Here is a 21,523-nt window from a genome sequence, read left to right as displayed (position 1 = left end):
GTTCTATATTCTCTGTAATCTGTATATTCTATATTCTATATTCTGTATTCTATATTCTGTGTTCTATATTCTCTGTAATCTGTATATTCTATATTCTATATTCTGTACTCTATATTCTGTGTTCTATATTCTCTGTAATCTGTATATTCTATATTCTATATTCTGTGTTCTATATTCTCTGTAATCTGTATATTCTGTATTCTATATTCTGTGTTCTATATTCTCTGTAATCTGTATATTCTGTATTCTATATTCTGTGTTCTATATTCTCTGTAATCTGTATATTCTGGATTCTATATTCTGTGTTCTATATTCTCTGTAATCTGTATATTCTATATTCTATATTCTGTATTCTATATTCTGTATTCCATATTCTCTGTAATCTGTATATTCTGTGTTCTATATTCTGTATTCTATATTCTCTGTAATCTGTATATTCTGGATTCTATATTCTGTGTTCTATATTCTCTGTAATCTGTATATTCTATATTCTATATTCTGTATTCTATATTCTGTATTCCATATTCTCTGTAATCTGTATATTCTGTGTTCTATATTCTGTATTCTATATTCTCTGTAATCTGTATATTCTGGATTCTATATTCTGTGTTCTATATTCTCTGTAATCTGTATATTCTATATTCTATATTCTGTGTTCTATATTCTGTGTTCTATATTCTCTGTAATCTGTATATTCTGGATTCTATATTATGTATAATAATTAATGTTTACCTTTATGTTTGACTATATGGTCAGAGAAGTAACTGAAGTACTTCGGACACTTGATGGTGATGACCTCTCCCACCCTGGCAGACGGCCAACAAGCGATGATATCCCACATCCCTTGACAACCTGCCCAGAGAAAGAGAGACATGAAAATTAGGATTACTGTAGACACACACGCACGCACGCACGCAGACAGACAGACAGACAGACAGACAGACAGACAGACCAGCCTATTTGTCCATGGTGTCTAGAGCCAGATGAGAATATTCACAACACAGAGAGACTTATCCTGCCAGCTCTACCACATGCTCTCAGACAACAAAAGTTTGGACACATCTACACATTCAAGTATTTTTCTTTACTTTGACTATTTTCTACATTGTAGAATAATAGTGAAGACATCAAAACTATGAAATAACGCATATGGAATCATGTAGTAACCAAAAACAAATCCAAATAAATTGTATATTTGAGATTCTTCAAAGATGTCACCCTTTGCCTTGATGACAGCTTTGCACACACCTTGGCATTCTCTTCACCTGGAATGCTTTTCCAACAGCGTTGAGTTCCCACATATGCTGAGCACTTGTTGGCTGCTTTTCCTTCAGTCTGTGGTCAAACTCATCCCAAACCATCTCATTTGGGTTGAGGTCGGTGATTGTGGAAGCCAGGTCACGTGATGCAGCACTCCATCACTCTCCTTCTTGATCAAATAGCCCTTACAAAGCCTGGAGCCTTGTTTTGGGTCATTGTCCTGTTGACAAACAAATGAGTCCCACTAAGTGCAAACCAGATGGGATGGTGTATCGCTGTAGAATGCTGTGGTAGCCATGCTGGTTAAAGTGTGCCTTGAATTCTAAATAAATCCCACACAGTGTCACCAGCAAAGCACCCCCAAAACCATCACACCTCCTCCACCATTCTTCACGGTGGGAACCACACAGGCGGAGATCATCCGTTCACCTACTCTGCGTCTCACAAAGACACACTGCTTGGAATCAACATCAGACCAAAGGACAGATTTCCACCAGTCTAATGTCCATTGCTCGTGTTTCTTCGCCCAAGCAAGTCTCTTCTTCTTTTTGGTGTCCTTTAGTAGTGGTTTCTTTGCAGCAATTCAACCATGAAGGCCTGATTCAAGCAGTTTCCTCTGAACAGTTGATGTTGAGATGTGTCTGTTATTTGAACTCTGTGAAGCATTTACTTGGGCTGCAATTTCTAAGTCTGGTAACTCTAATGAACTGCAGCAGCAGAGGTAACTGTGGGTCTTCCATTCCTGTGGCGGACCTGATGAGAGCCAGTTTCATCATAGCGAGTGATGGTTTTTGTGAATGCACTTAAAGAAACTTTCGAAGATCTTGACATTATCAGGATCGACTGACCTTCATGTCTGAAAGTAATGATAGACTGTTGTTTCTCTTTGCTTATTTTAGCTGTTCATGCCATAATATGGACTTGGTCTTTTCCCAAATAGAGCTATCTTCTGTATATAGAGAGATACCATAGAGATATAGTGACATACCATAGAGATATAGAGGGAAACCATAGAGACATAGAGAGATACCATAGAGATAGAGATATAGAGAGATACCATAGAGATATAGATATAGAGAGATACCACATAGATATAGAGAGATACCATAGAGATATAGAGCAATACCATAGAGATAGAGATATAGAGAGATACCACAGAGCTATAGAGAGATATCATAGATATAGAGATATAGAGAGATACCATAGAGATAGAGATATAGAGAGATATCACAGAGATAGAGTTATGGAGAGATACCATAGAGATAGAGTTATGGAGAGATACCATAGAGATAGAGTTATGGAGAGATACCATAGAGATGGAGTTATGGAGAGATACCATAGAGATGGAGTTATGGAGAGATACCATAGAGATGGAGTTATGGAGAGATACCATAGAGATAGAGTTATGGAGAGATACCATAGAGATGGAGTTATGGAGAGATACCATAGAGATACAGTTATGGAGAGATACCATAGAGATGGAGTTATGGAGAGATACCATAGAGATAGAGTTATGGAGAGATACCATAGAGATGGAGTTATGGAGAGATACCATAGAGATAGAGTTATGGAGAGATACCATAGAGATGGAGTTATGGAGAGATACCATAGAGATAGAGTTATGGAGAGATACCATAGAGATAGAGATATGGAGAGATACCATAGAGATGGAGTTATGGAGAGATACCATAGAGATGGAGTTATGGAGAGATACCATAGAGATGGAGATATGGAGAGATACCATAGAGATAGAGATATAGCAAGATACCACAGAGCTATAGAGGGATACCCTAGAGATATAGACAGAGAGATACCATAGAGATATAGTTATGGAGAGATACCATAGAGATAGAGTTATGGAGAGATACCATAGAGATGGAGTTATGGAGAGATACCATAGAGATGGAGTTATGGAGAGATACCATAGAGATAGAATTATGGAGAGATACCATAGAGATAGAGTTATGGAGAGATACCATAGAGATGGAGTTATGGAGAGATACCATAGAGATGGAGTTATGGAGAGATACCATAGAGATAGAGTTATGGAGAGATACCATAGAGATAGAGTTATGGAGAGATACCATAGCGATAGAGTTATGGAGAGATACCATAGAGATGGAGATATACATAGATTCCATAGATACCATTATCTCTTCATTCATTTTCCAAGATGGCGTATTTTTGCTCGTCTTGTCCTATGTGTATATTTATTCATATATTTTTTCTTCACATATCTTTTTTATATTTTTCCTAAACCTCAACTTCAATATACTCTCCTGCAACCCGCCTCACCCAATGTGGTATGGATCTGTTATTTTCTAAAGTATTTTTACGGAATCCCCCAACAGAAGCTAGCCAGCTACGTAGCTACCAGCTATCAGTCAGCTAACCACTGCTAGCGGTCATCAGCTAACCTTCAGCTCGGAAAGCTCTCGCCAGTTCGTACAAAGCGTTTCAAACCAGAGCATACCGGACCTATTTTTCTCTCCATATCCCTGGATTCCCACCGCAAACTCTGAACCTTTTCATATGATTCATCGCAGCTTGACTACTCGTGGCTAACGTTTCCATCCCGGAGCAGGCACCAACTAGCCTGGAGCTAGCCCATGCTAGACCCATCTCCCGGCTAGGGCTCCTGTGCTACTCCTGAAGCCCACTCCTCGGCTACAATAACCAGACCCCTTCTACTGCAGGTACGGGGCACGGAACCCCACCGATCCTTCACGACTGGAATACCGACATAATCTGCTCGAGGATCCCAACAGGCCCCTCAGGCGCGACATCCGTTGAAGGCCCATTCTGCTAACCGCAGCCTGCGGGTATATATAGCATGTAGCATATTGGACTGTTAGCTGATCCACCGGACAGTTTCTTGGACCACTATACCCATTTTGCCAATTGGACTTGGACCCATCTGCTACTTAGAACCCTACTAATTCCACGACTGGCCTATCGACATCACCGCACGAGGAGGCAAAAACAGACTTTCCCCCATCGCAACGTCCCTCTAAGGTCCTTATGCTAGATAGCTAGCCCTGGCCTGCTAACTGCTAGCTTGCTAGCCTCGGCCTGCTAACTGCCTGACTATCTCTCTCATCATTACTCAACGCCTAGGTTTACCTCCAATGTACTCTCTTCCTACCTTACCTTTGTCGGTACACTATGCCTTTAATCTATGCTATCGTGCCCAGAAACCTGCTCCTTTTACTCTCTGTTCCGAACGTGCTAGACGGCCAGTTCTTATAGCCTTTAGCCGTACCCTTATCCTACTTCTCCGCTGTTCCTTTGGTGATGTTGAGGTTAATCCAGGTCCTGCAGTTCCTAGCTCCACTCCTATTCCCCAGGCGCTCTCATTTGATGACTTCTGTAATCGTAAAAGCCTTGGTTTCATGCATGTTAACATTAGAAGCCTCCTCCCTAAGTTTGCTTTATTCACTGCTTTAGTACATTCTGCCAACCCAGATGTCTTAGCCGTGTCTGAATCCTGGCTTAGGAAGACCACCAAAAACACTGACATTTTCATCCCTAAATATAACAATTTCCTGCCAAGATAAAACTCCCAAAAGGGGCGGTGTTGCAATCTACTGCAGAGATAGCCTGCAGAGTTCTGTCTTACTATCCAGGTCTGTACAAAAACAATTCGAGCTACCCTCTCCCTCACCCTCTGCCCCCAGCTGTGCCCTGGACACCATATGTGAATTAATTGCCCCCCATCTATCTTCTGAGCTCGTGCTGCTAGTTGACCTAAACTGGGAAATGCTTAAAACCTCTTAAGCCGACCCCCGACTTTTTAGAACATTCTGTTAAAAATCGTGCAACATTTCAGCGTCCTGCTACTCATGCCACGAATATAGTATATGCATATGATTAGTATGTGTGGATAGAAAACACTCTGACGTTTCTAAAACTGGTTAAATCACGGCTGTGACTATAACAGAACGTGCATTTCATCGAAAAGCGCAAGAAAATCTGATCACTGAAAACTGGAAAATATATCAATGCGCCACTTGCATGTATTGTTGAATGGAAACCAAATTACATGGGGCTTAGATTGCAATTCCTACAGCTTCCACACGATGTCGCCAGTCTTGTCATTTGCCTTGGCTTTATTTCTTGGTCAAACAAGCGAGACACAGCCCATTTCTTCCGGTCTCCGACAGGATGTTTTGGATGAGAAATATCAGGACATGATTTCAAGACGTGGAGCTATTGAATACACATCGCCCCGTGATCAATTTGATAGATTATTAACGTTTACTAATACCTAAAGTTGCATTACAAAAGTATTTCGAAGTGTTTTGTGAAAGTTTATCGTCGACTTTTTTCATTTAAAAAAATGACGTTGCGTTTTAAAACACTGTTTTTTCCTTGATCACACAGTCTTCATAGATCGATATCTAGGGTATATATGGACCGATTTAATCGGAAAAAAAGACCCAATAGTGATGTTTATGGGACATCTAGGAGTGCCAACAAAGAAGATCGTCAAAGGTAATGAATGTTTTATATTTTATTTCTGCGTTTTGTGTAGCGCAGACTATGCTAATTATTTTGTTTACGTCCCCTTCGGGTCTTTCGGGGTGTTGCATGCTATCAGATAATAGCTTCTCATGCTTTCGCCGAAAAGCATTTAAAAAATCTGACTTGTTGGCTGGATTCACAATGAGTGTAGCTTTAATTCAGTACCCTGCATGTGTGTTTTAATGAACGTTTGAGTTTTAACGAGTGCTATTAGCATTTAGCATAGCGTATTTGCATTTCCAGATGTCTAAATGGGACGCATGCGTGCCGGGTCGACGTAAGAGGCTAAGCCCTGGCCATCCTACAATCTAAGCTTGATGCCCTCAATCTAACACAAATTCTCAATGAACCTACCAGGTACAACCCCAAATCCATAACCACGGGCACCCTCATAGATATCATCCTAACTAACTCGCCCTCCAAATACACCTCTGCTGTTTTCAACCAAGATCTCAGCGATCACTGCCTCATTGCCTGCATCCGTAATGGGTCTGCGGTCAAACGACCACCCCTCATCACTGTCAAACGCTCCCTAAAACACTTCAGCGAACAGGCCTTTCTAATCGACCTGGCCGCGGTATCCTGGAATGACATTGACCGCATTCTGTCAGTATTCTTTAAAAGTGCATACTCCACAATAATTGAGAATTTCAAGAAGCATTTTCCTACGGTTGGCCATGCATTCCACCTGGCTACCCCTACCCTGGTCAACTGCCCTGCGCTCCCCACAGCAACTCGCTCAAACCTCCCCCACTTCTCCTTCACCCAAATCCAGATAGCTGATGTTCTGAAAGAGCTGCAAAATCTGGACCCCTACAAATCAGCAGGGCTAGACAATCTGGACCCTCTCTCTAAAATTATCTGCCAACATTTTTGCAACCCCTATTTACTAGCCTGTTCAACCTCTCTTTCGTATCGTCTGAGATTCCCATAGATTGGAAAGTTTCCGCAGTCATCCCCCTCTTCAAACGGGGAGACACTCTAGACCCAAACTGCTACAGACCTATATCTATCCTACCCTGCCTTTCTAAGGACTTTGAAAGCCAAGCTAACAAACAGATTACCGACCATTTTGAATCTCACCGTACCTTCTCCGCTCTCCAATCTGGTTTCAGAGCTGGTCATGGGTGAACCTCAGACGCGCTCAAGCTCTTAAACGATATCATAACCGCCATCGATAAGAGACATTACTGTGCAGCCGTATTCATCAACCTGGCTAAGGCTTTCGACTCTGTCAATCACAACATTCTTATAGGCAGACTCAACAGCCTTGGTTTCTCAAATATTGCCTCGCTTGGTTCACCAACTACTTATCCGATAGAGTTCAGTATGTCAAATCGGAGGGCCTGTTGTCCAAATCTTTGGCAGTCTCTATGGGGGTGCCACAGGGTTCAATTCTTGGGCCGACTCTCTTCTCTGTATACATCAATGATGTCTCTCTCGCTGCTGGTGATTCACTGATCTACCTCTACGCAGATGACACCATTCTGTATACCTCTGGCCCTTCGTTGGACACTGTGTTAACTAACCTCCAGATGAGCTTCAATGCCATACAACTTTCCTTTCCTGGCCTCCAACTGCTCTTAAATGCAAGTAAAACTAAATGTATGCTCTGCAATCGATCGCTGACCGCCCGTCCAGCATCACTCCTCTGGACGGTTATGTGGACAATGAAAAATACCTAGGTGTCTGGTTAGACTGTAAACTCTCCTTCCAGACACATTAAATCTCCAATCCAAAACTAAATCCAGAATCGGCTTCCTATTTCGCAACAAAGCATCCTTCACTCATGCTGTCAAACATATCTTCGTAAAACTGACCATCCTACTGATCCTCGACTTTGGCGATGTCATTTACAAAATAGCCTCCAACACTCTACTCAACCAACTGGATGTAGTCTATCACAGTGCCATCTATTTTGTCACCAACGCCCCATACAGTACCAACCACTGTGACCTGTATGCTCTTGTTGGCTGGCCCTCGCTTCATACTCGTCGCCAAACCCACTGGCTCCAGTTCATCTATAAGTCTCTGCTAGGTAAAGCCCCGCCTTATCTCAGCTCACTGGTCACCATAGCAGCACCAACCCGTCGCAAGCGCTCCAGCAGGTATATCTCACTGGTCACCCCCAAAGTCAATTCTTCCTTAGGCCGCCTCACCTTCCAGTTCTCTGCTGCCAATGACTGGAACGAACTGCAAAAATCTCTGAAGCTGGAGACTCTTACCTCCCTCACTAGCTTTAAGCACCAGCTGTCAGAGCAGCTCACAGATCACTGCAGCTGTACATAGGTCATCTGTAAGTAGCCCATCCAATCTACCTCATTCCCATACTGTATTTATTTATTTATTTTGCTCCTTTGCACCCCAGTATCTCTACTTGCACATTCATCTTCTGCACATCCGACCATTCCAGTGTTTAATTGCTATATTGTAATTACTTCACCACCATATTTATTGCCTTACTTCTCTTATCCTACCTCATTTGCACATGCTGTATATAGATTTCTCTACTGTATTATTGACTGTATGTTTGTTTTACTCCATGTGTAACTCTGTGTTGTTGTATGTGTTGAACTGCTTTGCTTTATCTTGGCCAGGTCGCAAGTGTAAATGAGAACGTGTTCTCAACTAGCCTACCTGGTTAAATAAAGGTGTTCTCAACTAGCCTACCTGGTTAAATAAAGGTGTTCTCAACTCACCTACCTGGTTAAATAAAGGTGTTCTCAACTAGCCTACCTGGTTAAATAAAGGTGTTCTCAACTAGCCTACCTGGTTAAATAAAGGTGTTCTCAACTAGCCTACCTGGTTAAATAAAGGTGTTCTCAACTCACCTACCTGGTTAAATAAAGGTGTTCTCAACTAGCCTACCTGGTTAAATAAAGGTGTTCTCAACTAGCCTACCTGGTTAAATAAAGGTGTTCTCAACTAGCCTACCTGGTTAAATAAAGGTGTTCTCAACTAGCCTACCTGGTTAAATAAAGGTGTTCTCAACTAGCCTACCTGGTTAAATAAAGGTGAAATAAAAAATACAAAAAGAAAGATGTAGAGATACAGATAAATACAATAGAGATATAGATAGATTTGATTGAGATATAGAGAGAAACCATAGAGATATATAGAAATAGAGAGATACTATAGAGATTTACAGAGATACCATAGAGATATATAGAAATAGAGAGATACTATAGAGATTAACAGAGATACCATAGAGATATATAGAAATAGAGAGATACCATAGAGATATATAGAAATAGAGAGATACTGTAGAGATTTAAAGAGATACCATAGAGATATATAGAAATAGAGAGATACTATAGAGATTTAAAGAGATACCATAGAGATATATAGAAATAGAGAGATACTATAGAGATTTAAAGAGATACCATAGAGATATATAGAAATAGAGAGACACTATAGAGATATATAGAAATAGAGAGATACTATAGAGATATATAGAAATAGAGAGATACTATAGAGATTTAAAGAGATACCATAGAGATATATAGAAATAGAGAGATACCATAGAGATATATAGAAATAGAGAGATACTATAGAGATATATAGAAATAGAGAGATACTATAGATATATAGAAATAGAGAGATACTATAGATATATAGAAATAGAGAGATACTATAGATATATAGAAATAGAGAGATACCATAGAGATATATAGAAATAGAGAGATACTATAGAGATTTACAGAGATACCATAGAGATATATAGAAATAGAGAGATACTATAGAGATTTACAGAGATACCATAGAGATATATAGAAATAGAGAGATACTATAGAGATTTACAGAGATACCATAGAGATATATAGAAATAGAGAGATACTATAGAGATATATAGAAATAGAGAGATACTATAGAGATATATAGAAATAGAGAGATACTATAGAGATATAGAAATAGAGAGATACTATAGATATATAGAAATAGAGAGATACTATAGAGATATATAGAAATAGAGAGATACTATAGATATATAGAAATAGAGAGATACTATAGATATATAGAAATAGAGAGATACTATAGATATATAGAAATAGAGAGATACCATAGAGATATATAGAAATAGAGAGATACTATAGAGATATAGAGAGATACCATATAGATATATAGAATTAGAGAGATACTATAGAGATATAGAGAGATACCATAGAGATATATAGAATTAGAGAGATACTATAGAGATTTACAGAGATACTATAGAGATATATAGAAATAGAGAGATACTATAGAGATTTAGAGAGATATGATATGTGAGATGTGGGAAAAGCAACAGAACAACACATTGTCTACACCCGTGGGATTCAACTCTGAAAAGAGGGAATATAAACCAGGGGAAAATAGTGAATATAAACCAGGGGAAAGAGGGAATATAAACCAGGGGAAAGAGGGAATATAAACCAGAGGAAAGAGGGAATATAAACCAGGGGAGAGAGGGAATATAAACCAGGGGAAAGAGGGAATATAAACCAGGGGAAAGAGGGAATATAAACCAGGATATAAACCAGGGGAAAAGAGGGAATATAAACCAGGGGAAACGAGGGAATATAAACCAGGGGAAAAGGGGGAATATAAACCAAGATATAAACCAGGGGAAAGAGGGAATATAAACCAGGGGAAAGAGGGAATATAAACCAGGGGAAAAGGGGGAATATAAACCAGGGGAAAAGAGGGAATATAAACCAGGGGAAAGAGGGAATATAAACCAGGATATAAACCAGGGGAAAAGAGGGAATATAAACCAGGGGGAAAGAGGGAATATAAACCAGGGGAAAGAGGGAATATAAACCAGGGGAAAGAGGGAATATAAACCAGAGGAAAGAGGGAACATAAACCAGGATATAAACCAGGATATAAACCAGGGGAAAAGAGGGAATATAAACCAGGGGAAAGAGGGAATATAAACCAGGATATAAACCAGGGGAAAAGAGGGAATATAAACCAGGATATAAACCAGGGGAAAAGAGGGAATATAAACCAGGATATAAACCAGGATATAAACCAGGGGAAAGAGGGAATATAAACCAGGGGAAAAGAGGGAATATAAACCAGGGGAAAAGAGGGAATATAAACCAGGGGAAAGAGGGAATATAAACCAGGGGGAAAGAGGGAATATAAACCAGGGGAAAGAGGGAATATAAACCAGGGGAAAAGAGGGAATATAAACCAGGGGAAAGAGGGAATATAAACCAGGGGAAAAGGGGGAATATAAACCAGGGGAAAGAGGGAATATAAACCAGGATATAAACCAGGGGAAAAGAGGGAATATAAACCAGGGGGAAAGTGGGAATATAAACCAGGGGAAAGAGGGAATATAAACCAGGGGAAAGAGGGAAAATAAACCAGGGGAAAAGAGGGAATATAAACCAGGGGGAAAGAGGGAATATAAACCAGAGGAAAAGGGGGAATATAAACCAGTATATAAACCAGGGGAAAGAGGGAATATAAACCAGGGGGAAAGAGGGAATATAAACCAGGGGAAAGAGGGAATATAAACCAGGGGAAAAGAGGGAATATAAACCAGGGGAAAGAGGGAATATAAACCAGGGGAAAGAGGGAATATAAACCAGGGGAAAAGCGGGAATATAAACCAGGGGAAAGAGGGAATATAAACCAGGATATAAACCAGGGGAAAAGAGGGAATATAAACCAGGGGGAAAGAGGGAATATAAACCAGGGGAAAGAGGGAATATAAACCAGGGGAAAGAGGGAAAATAAACCAGGGGAAAAGAGGGAATATAAACCAGGGGGAAAGAGGGAATATAAACCAGGGGAAAAGGGGGAATATAAACCAGGATATAAACCAGGATATAAACCAGGATATAAACCAGGGGAAAAGAGGGAATATAAACCAGAGGAAAGAGGGAATATAAACCAGGGGAAAGAGGGAATATAAACCAGGGGAAAAGGGGGAATATAAACCAGGGGAAAGAGGGAATATAAACCAGGATATAAACCAGGGGAAAGAGGGAATATAAACCAGGATATAAACCAGGATATAAACCAGGGGAAACTAGGGAATATAAACCAGGGTATAAACCAGGATATAAACCAGGGGAAAGAGGGAATATAAACCAGGATATAAACCAGGGGAAAAGAGGGAATATAAACCAGGATATAAACCAGGGGAAAAGAGGGAATATAAACCAGGTGAAAGAGGGAATATAAACCAGGGGTAAAGAGGGAATATAAACCAGGGGAAAAGAGGGAATATAAACCAGGGGAAAAGAGGGAATATAAACCAGGGGAAAGAGGGAATATAAACCAGGGGAAAGAGAATATAAACCAGGGGAAAGAGGGAAAATAAACCAGGGGAAAAGAGGGAATATAAACCAGGGGGAAAGAGGGAATATAAACCAGGGGAAAAGGGAGAATATAAACCAGGATATAAACCAGCATATAAACCAGGATATAAACCAGTGGAAAGAGGGAATATAAACCAGGATATAAACCAGGATATAAACCAGGATATAAACCAGGGGAAAAGAGGGAATATAAACCAGAGGAAAGACGGAATATAAACCAGGGGAAAGAGGGAATATAAACCAGGGGAAAAGGGGGAATATAAACCAGGGGAAAAGAGAGAATATAAACCAGGGGGAAAGAGGGAATATAGTCCAGGGGAAAAGAGGGAATATAAACCAGGATATAAACCAGAGGAAAGAGGGAATATAAACCAGGATATAAACCAGGGGGAAAGAGGGAATATAAACCAGGATATAAACCAGGGGAAAGGGAATATAAACCAGGATATAAACCAGGGGGAAAGAGGGAATATAAACCAGGATATAAACCAGGGGGAAAGAGGGAATATAAACCAGGATATAAACCAGGGGGAAAGAGGGAATATAAACCAGGATATAAACCAGGGGGTAAGAGGGAATATAAACCAGGGGAAAGAGGGAATATAAACCAGGGGAAAGAGGGAATATAAACCAGAATATAAACCAGGGGAAAGAGGGAATATAAACCAGGGGAAAGAGGGAATATAAACCAGGGGAAAGAGGGAATATAAACCAGGATATAAACAAGGGGGAAAGAGGGAATATAAACCAGGGGAAAGAGGGAATATAAACCAGGGGGAAAGAGGGAATATAAACCAGGGGAAAGAGGGAATATAAACCAGGGGAAAGAGGGAATATAAACCAGGGGAAAGAGGGAATATAAACCAGGATATAAACCAGGGGGAAAGAGGGAATATAAACCAGGGGAAAGAGGGAATATAAACCAGGGGAAAGAGGGAATATAAACCAGGGGAAAGAGGGAATATAAACCAGGGGAAAGAGGGAATATAAACCAGGTTATAAACCAGGGGAACGAGGGAATATAAACCAGGGGAAAGAGGGAATATAAACCAGGGGAAAGAGGGAATATAAACCAGGGGAAAGAGGGAATATAAACCAGGATATAAACCAGGGGAAAGAGGGAATATAAACCAGGATATAAACCAGGATATAAACCAGGATATAAACCAGGGGAAAAGAGGGAATATAAAGCAGGATATAAACCAGGATATAAACCAGGGGAAAGAGGGAATATAAACCAGGGGAAAAGAGGGAATATAAACCAGGGGAAAAGAGGGAATATAAACCAGGGGAAAGAGGGAATATAAACCAGGGGAAAGAGGGAATATAAACCAGGGGGAAAGAGGGAATATAAACCAGGGGAAAAGAGGGAATATAAACCAGGATATAAACCAGGGGAAAATAGGGAATATAAACCAGGGGAAAGAGGGAATATAAACCAGGATATAAACCAGGGGGAAAGAGGGAATATAAACCAGGATATAAACCAGGGGAAAAGAGGGAATATAAACCAGGATATAAACCAGGGGGAAAGAGGGAATATAAACCAGGATATAAACCAGGGGGAAAGAGGGAATATAAACCAGGGGAAAGAGGGAATATAAACCAGGATATAAACCAGGGGAAAGAGGGAATATAAACCAGGATATAAACCAGGGGAAAAGAGGGAATATAAACCAGAGGACAAAATGCACTACACTCCCTGTACCCATAGCAACAACAAAAAAGTTTAACAACCCTCCACGATTTTGCAGCACACCTCCCCCAATCTGTCCTTTACTTTTACAGCTTCCTCTGACTTCAAAAAACTGCGTCTCTCTCTGTCGTCTCTGTAACGTTAGCTGATTCGTCTGCCTTTAACATAGAGGAGTTAACCAGGACTCCCTGTTGCACACTCCAGTGACCCAGCAGACAGAAGATCTGTTTTCCATAAGACACTACAACACCAAACTAAAATGGACAGGGAATATAAAATCTACTTTATATTCATGTAAAAAGTTTACAGTACCACTCTGCACGCTATTATTCTGTTTCGTATCCAATACACATATAACAAAAATCTGAATGAGTATTTCAGTCTAGTGCGATGGAGGGGGTGTGTGATGGAGGGGGTGTATGATGGGGGGGTGTTCACTATGGATGCTGGCCATAACTTTCGCTCTCCTTTATATAATCCTGCTGTTTCCCCATTTTCTGTAAATTTCTGCCTGGGAGCCTTCAACACCGTAGGGAAGGAAAGTAATGTATTGTAGGTGAATGACCTGCCGTGACGTTCCCAGAGGTTTTGTTGTCACAGTGCTCTCTCTCCAGCTCGATCTCACTCACCACGTCACACATCTGTCCACACCACACCTGCAAAGAACACACAACAGAAGTAATTTAGCAGAGCATCAACACACTCCTCACCGTGTCAGTGACTTCTTGACGCTACCCATCCCTTAAAAGCGGGATAATTGTCATCAGCAACCGCAGAATAGCATTGCGCCTCAGTCAAATAATATTACAAAAAATATTCATATTCATGAAATCACAACTGCAATATTGCAAAACACAGCTTAGCCTTTTGTTAATCCACCTGTCGTCTCAGATTTTGAAATTATGCTTTACAGCGAAAGCAATACAAGCGTTTGTGTAAGTTTATCGATCGCATGACAAAACATTAAGTACACTTAGCATCAGGTAGCTTGGGCACGAAAATCAGAAAAGCAATCAAATGAATCGTTTACCTTTGATCTTCGGATGTTTTCACTCACGAGACTCCCAGTTACACAATACATTTTGTTCCATTAAAGATTATTTTTATATCCAAAATACCTCCCTTTGTTTGGTGCATTATGTTCAGAAATCCACAGGAAAGAGCGGTCACGACAACACAGACAAATTCCAAATAATATCCGTAATGTCCACAGAAACATGTCAAACGTTTTTATAATCAATCCTCAGGTTGTTTTTAAAATATATAATCGATAATATATCAACCGCAAATGTCTTTCACGGTAGGAGAGGGAAAAGCAATACCTATCCAAACTCTGTTGCGCGAGCAGCAAAACTCATGTGACCACTTGACACGATGTTATCGTTCTGGCTCATTTTTCAAAATAAAAGCCTGAAACTATGTCTGTAGACTGTTGACACCTTGAGGAAGCGATATGAAAATGAATCTGGTTGACATCCCTTTAAATGGAGCAATGGGAGGCTATGGAACATGGAGTTTTCAAAATAGAAGCCACTTCCTGGTTTGATTTTTCTCAGGGTTTCGTCTGCAATATCGGTTCTGTTATACTCACAGACAATATTTTGACAGTTTTGGAAACTTTAGAGTGTTTTCTATCCCAATCTGTCAATTATATGCATATTTTAGCATCTGGTCCTGAGAAATAGGCCGTTTACTTTGGGAACGTTATTTTCCCAAACATAAAAATAGTGCCCCCTAGCTTCAAGAGGTTATTGCATCTGTCAAGGTCTACTCTGGGTTGCTGTCAGCGATACCATAATCAAATATATAGTAAATCCAATTCAGGAGGACTTCTAGTCCCCTATAGGGCTCCCGAGTGACGCTGCGGTCCAAGGCACTGCATCTCAGTGCAAGTGGCGTCACTATAGTACCTTGTTCGAATCCAGGCTGTATCACATCTGGCCGTGATCGTGAGTTGCATAGGGCGCCGCACAATTGGCCTAGCGTCGTCCGGGTTTGGCCAGAGTAGGCCGTCATTGTAAATAACCCTAACTGACTTGCCTAGTAAAATACAATAAACAAATATTGTGGTATCTGGCATCTCTGTCCCTAGCCCATAACAACCCATATCTGTCCCTAGCCCATAACAACCCATCTCTGTCCTCAGCCCATAACAACCCATCTCTGTCCTTAGCCCATAACAACCCATCTCTGTCCTCAGCCCATAACAACCCATCTCTGTCCTTAGCCCATAACAACCCATCTCTGTCCTCAGCCCATAACAACCCATCTCTGTCCTCAGCCCATAACAACCCATCTCTGTCCTCAGCCCATAACAACCCATCTCTGTCCTCAGCCCATAACAACCCATCTCTGTCCTCAGCCCATAACAACCCATCTCTGTCCTCAGCCCATAACAACCCATCTCTGTCCTCAGCCCATAACAACCCATCTCTGTCCTCAGCCCATAACAACCCATCTCTGTCCTCAGCCCATAACAACCCATCTCTGTCCTCAGCCCATAACAACCCATCTCTGTCCTCAGCCCATAACAACCCATCTCTGTCCTCAGCCCATAACAACCCATCTCTGTCCTCAGCCCATAACAACCCATCTCTGTCCTCAGCCCATAACAACCCATCTCTGTCCCTAGCCCATAACAACCCATCTCTGTCCTCAGCCCATAACAACCCATCTCTGTCCTCAGCCCATAAAAACCCATCACTGTCCCTAGCGCATAACAACCCATCTCTGTCCTCAGCCCATAACAACCCATCTCTGTCCTCAGCCCATAACAACCCATCTCTGTCCTCAGCCCATAACAACCCATCTCTGTCCTCAGCCCATAACAACCCATCTCTGTCCTCAGCCCATAACAACCCATCTCTGTCCTCAGCCCATAACAACCCATCTCTGTCCCTAGCCCATAACAACCCATCTCTGTCCTCAGCCCATAACAACCCATCTCTGTCCCTAGCCCATAACAACCCATCTCTGTCCTCAGCCCATAACAACCCACCTCTGTCCTTAGCCCATAACAACCCATCTCTGTCCTCAGCCCATAACAACCCATCTCTGTCCTCAGCCCATAACAACCCATTTCTGTCCTCAGCCCATAACAACCCATCTCTGTCCTCAGCCCATAACAACCCATCTCTGTCCTCAGCCCATAACAACCCATCTCTGTCCTCAGCCCATAACAACCCATCTCTGTCCTCAGCCCATAACAACCCATCTCTGTCCTCAGCCCATAACAACCCATCTCTGTCCTCAGCCCATAACAACCCATCTCTGTCCCTAGCCCATAACAACCCATCTCTGTCCTCAGCCCATAACAACCCATCTCTGTCCCTAGCCCATAACAACCCATCTCTGTCCTCAGCCCATAACAACCCACCTCTGTCCTTAGCCCATAACAACCCATCTCTGTCCTCAGCCCATAACAACCCATCACTGTCCCTAGCCCATAACAACCCATACCTGTCCTCAGCCCATAACAACCCATATCTGTCCTCAGCGCATAACAACCCATCTCTGTCCTCAGCCCATAACAACCCATCTCTGTCCTCAGCCCATAACAACCCATCTCTGTCCTCAGCCCATAACAACCCATCTCTGTCCTCAGCCCATAACAACCCATCTCTGTCCTCAGCCCATAACAACCCATCTCTGTCCTCAGCCCATAACAACCCATCTCTGTCCCTAGCCCATAACAACCCATCTCTGTCCTCAGCCCATAACAACCCATCTCTGTCCCTAGCCCATAACAACCCATCTCTGTCCTCAGCCCATAACAACCCACCTCTGTCCTTAGCCCATAACAACCCATCTCTGTCCTCAGCCCATAACAACCCATCTCTGTCCTCAGCCCATAACAACCCATCTCTGTCCTCAGCCCATAACAACCCATCTCTGTCCTCAGCCCATAACAACCCATCTCTGTCCTCAGCCCATAACAACCCATCTCTGTCCTCAGCCCATAACAACCCATCTCTGTCCTCAGCCCATAACAACCCATCTCTGTCCTCAGCCCATAACAACCCATCTCTGTCCTCAGCCCATAACAACCCATCTCTGTCCTCAGCCCATAACAACCCATCTCTGTCCCTAGCCCATAACAACCCATCTCTGTCCTCAGCCCATAACAACCCATCTCTGTCCCTAGCCCATAACAACCCATCTCTGTCCTCAGCCCATAACAACCCACCTCTGTCCTTAGCCCATAACAACCCATCTCTGTCCTCAGCCCATAACAACCCATCACTGTCCCTAGCCCATAACAACCCATACCTGTCCTCAGCCCATAACAACCCATATCTGTCCTCAGCCCATAACAACCCATCTCTGTCCTCAGCCCATAACAACCCATATCTGTCCTCAGCCCATAACAACCCATCTCTGTCCTCAGCCCATAACAACCCATCTCTGTCCTCAGCCCATAACAACCCATCTCTGTCCTCAGCCCATAACAACCCATCTCTGTCCTCAGCCCATAACAACCCATCTCTGTCCCTAGCCCATAACAACCCATCTCTGTCCTCAGCCCATAACAACCCATCTCTGTCCCTAGCCCATAACAAACCATCTATGTCCTAAGCCCATAACAACCCACCTCTGTCCTTAGCCCATAACAACCCATCTCTGTCCTCAGCCCATAACAACCCATCACTGTCCCTAGCCCATAACAACCCATCTCTGTCCTCAGCCCATAACAACCCATATCTGTCCTCAGCCCATAACAACCCATATCTGTCCTCAGCCCATAACAACCCATCTCTGTCCTCAGCCCATAACAACCCATCTCTGTCCTCAGCCCATAACAACCCATCTCTGTCCTCAGCCCATAACACCCATCTCTGTCCTCAGCCCATAACAACCCATCACTGTCCCTAGCCCATAACAACCCATCTCTGTCCTCAGCCCATAACAACCCATATCTGTCCTCAGCCCATAACAACCCATATCTGTCCTTAGCCCATAACAACCCATCTCTGTCCTCAGCCCATAACAACCCATCTCTGTCCTCAGCCCGTAACAACCCATCTCTCAGGCTGCATAGGGATGATATCATGGTAGTGGATCAGGACGTGAAGAGAGAGAAGTGCAGCAGGATTGTACATCTATGTCAATGAACACTGACAAACACAAGATGACAGTCGCCGGCGGAGAGGAGAGGAGGGCCGGCGGGTCGATGATGAAGATGTGTAAGACGGCCAAGCACCTGCAGAAGGTCAGTGGAGACCTTGGCTTGTATTACACCCCCCCTCTCCCTCAGTTCTGCATCTCCGCTGACCTTCTCCAGGTGCTGGGATCCCAGATATGGGATGACTAAGAAAAATGGTCAAAGAGAAAAAAGAAAGAAAGAAGAAGAGAGAGAAAAGGAAAAGCCAGAGGAAGCAAGTACACAAGACAAGCCAAGACATTGGTCTCCTCCCTGGTGCTGTCAAGCTGAGCAATTAAGGCAGAGGAGGAGAGGAGAGAAACAGAGGACAGTAGAAGCTTTACAGCAGTATTACATCAGTACTACAGCAGTATTACAGCACTAGTACTGAGTAGTATTACATCAGTATTACATCACTAGTACTGAGTAGTATTACATCAGTATTACATCACTAGTACTGAGTAGTATTACATCAGTATTACAGCGCTAGTACTGAGTAGTATTACATCAGTATTACAGCAGTATTACAGCACTAGTACTAAGTAGTATTACATCAGTATTACATCACTAGTACTGAGTAGTATTACATCAGTATTACAGCACTAGTACTAAGTATTATTACATCAGTATTACATCACTAGTACTGAGTAGTATTACATCAGTATTACAGCACAAGTATTGAGTAGAATTACAGTATTACTACAGCAGTATTACAGCACTAGTACTGAGTAGAATTACATCAGTATTACAGCACTAGTACTGAGTAGCATTACAGCAGTATTACAGCAGTATTACAGCACTAGTACTGAGTAGTTTCCCAGCAGTATTACAGTAGTATTACAGCAGTATTACAGCAGTATTACATCACTAGTACTGAGTAGAATTACATCAGTATTACAGCAGTTATACAGCAGTATTACAGCACTAGTACTGAGTATTACAGCAGTAATACATCACTAGTACTGAGTAGTGTTACATCAGTATTACAGCACTAGTACTGAGTAGTATTACATCAGTATTACATCACTAGTACTGAGTAGTATTACATCAGTATTACATCACTAGTACTGAGTAGTATTACATCAGTATTACAGCGCTAGTACTGAGTAGTATTACATCAGTATTACAGCAGTATTACAGCACTAGTACTAAGTAGTATTACATCAGTATTACATCACTAGTACTGAGTAGTATTACATCAGTATTACAGCACTAGTACTAAGTATTATTACATCAGTATTACATCACTAGTACTGAGTAGTATTACATCAGTATTACAGCACAAGTATTGAGTAGAATTACAGTATTACTACAGCAGTATTACAGCACTAGTACTGAGTAGAATTACATCAGTATTACAGCACTAGTACTGAGTAGCATTACAGCAGTATTACAGCAGTATTACAGCACTAGTACTGAGTAGTTTCCCAGCAGTATTACAGTAGTATTACAGCAGTATTACAGCAGTATTACATCACTAGTACTGAGTAGAATTACATCAGTATTACAGCAGTTATACAGCAGTATTACAGCACTAGTACTGAGTATTACAGCAGTAATACATCACTAGTACTGAGTAGTGTTACATCAGTATTACAGCACTAGTACTGAGTAGCATTACAGCAGTATTACAGCAGTATTACAGCACTAGTACTGAGTAATATTACAGTAGTATTACAACAGTATTACAGCACTAGTACTGAGTAATATTACAGTAGTATTACAGCACTAGTACTGAGTAGTATTACAGCAGTATTACAACAGTATTACAGCACTAGTACTGAGTAGTATTACAGCAGATAATGCAGATGGGATGGGAGGAAACACTCTGCAGGATGGAAGGGGAGTGAGGAGAGGGGAGGTTGGAAGGACAGGAGAGCTGAAGGAGGGAGGAGAGGGAGGCTCTTCCAGGGTGGTCGGTAACAATGCTCTCTGTTTTCTCAGTATGATCATCTTCCTAGCCTGGCCAGCACCCAGAAACAACTCTCCAGACACATAGCTGCTGTAAACATTCCCAGCCATAGTGCCTACCACGTTTCCTGTATATATTTTCTGTAGGTCCTGTCTCAAATCATATCTGACATGTTTGCAGTAATTGGTCAAAGCGAGGAATGCATGAAGCCTGAAGCCTGTAACGTGGGGTTTTTCTCTCTGTACCCAGAAAGCCTGTCTCCCATAGATGTTCTTCATCTGTCTTCCCTGACATTTCTTACACTGTTATTTCATGTCACATGACCAGATACACAGCCAATGAAGTAGAAACAACAGTGAGTGACTTGGCAGCGGTCCTGATGACATGTGTTTGAACAACCATCTCTGGAAGACAGCCATGATGCCTCCTCTCTGAGGAGTAGAGAGTGGACATCAGAGGGTCTGACATGGTGAGGTAACAGGCCTATTGACCATGATCTCAGTGTGTTGGGTTGTCAACACATGACCATGATCTCAGTGTGTTGGGTTGTCAACACATGACCACGATCTCAGTGTGTTGGGTTGTCAACACATGACCATGATCTCAGTGTGTTGCGTTGTCAACACATTACCATGATCTCAGTGTGTTGCGTTGTCAACACATTACCATGTTCT

At 42.0% G+C, this 21,523-nt stretch overlaps 1 protein-coding gene across 1 annotated transcript in view; it reads right to left on the bottom strand.

The window, feature by feature from the left end:
- The window catches only part of vipr1b (vasoactive intestinal peptide receptor 1b), a 233,418-nt gene extending 218,980 nt beyond the window's left edge, over positions 1 to 14,438 (bottom strand). Inside the window, exons 1-2 of the mRNA XM_065019183.1 lie at positions 14,363 to 14,438; positions 733 to 852 (exon numbers count right to left, since the gene is read on the bottom strand). Coding sequence (XP_064875255.1) covers positions 733 to 852; positions 14,363 to 14,438 — 196 coding nt within the window. The remainder of the gene's footprint in view (positions 1 to 732; positions 853 to 14,362) is intronic.
- Positions 14,439 to 21,523: the final 7,085 nt, after the last annotated feature.

The sequence above is a fragment of the Oncorhynchus nerka genome, linkage group LG6 (assembly GCF_034236695.1).
Source record: "Oncorhynchus nerka isolate Pitt River linkage group LG6, Oner_Uvic_2.0, whole genome shotgun sequence".
In the NCBI taxonomy this organism is placed as follows: domain Eukaryota; kingdom Metazoa; phylum Chordata; class Actinopteri; order Salmoniformes; family Salmonidae; genus Oncorhynchus; species Oncorhynchus nerka.
This window is presented reverse-complemented; position numbering and strand designations above follow the sequence as displayed.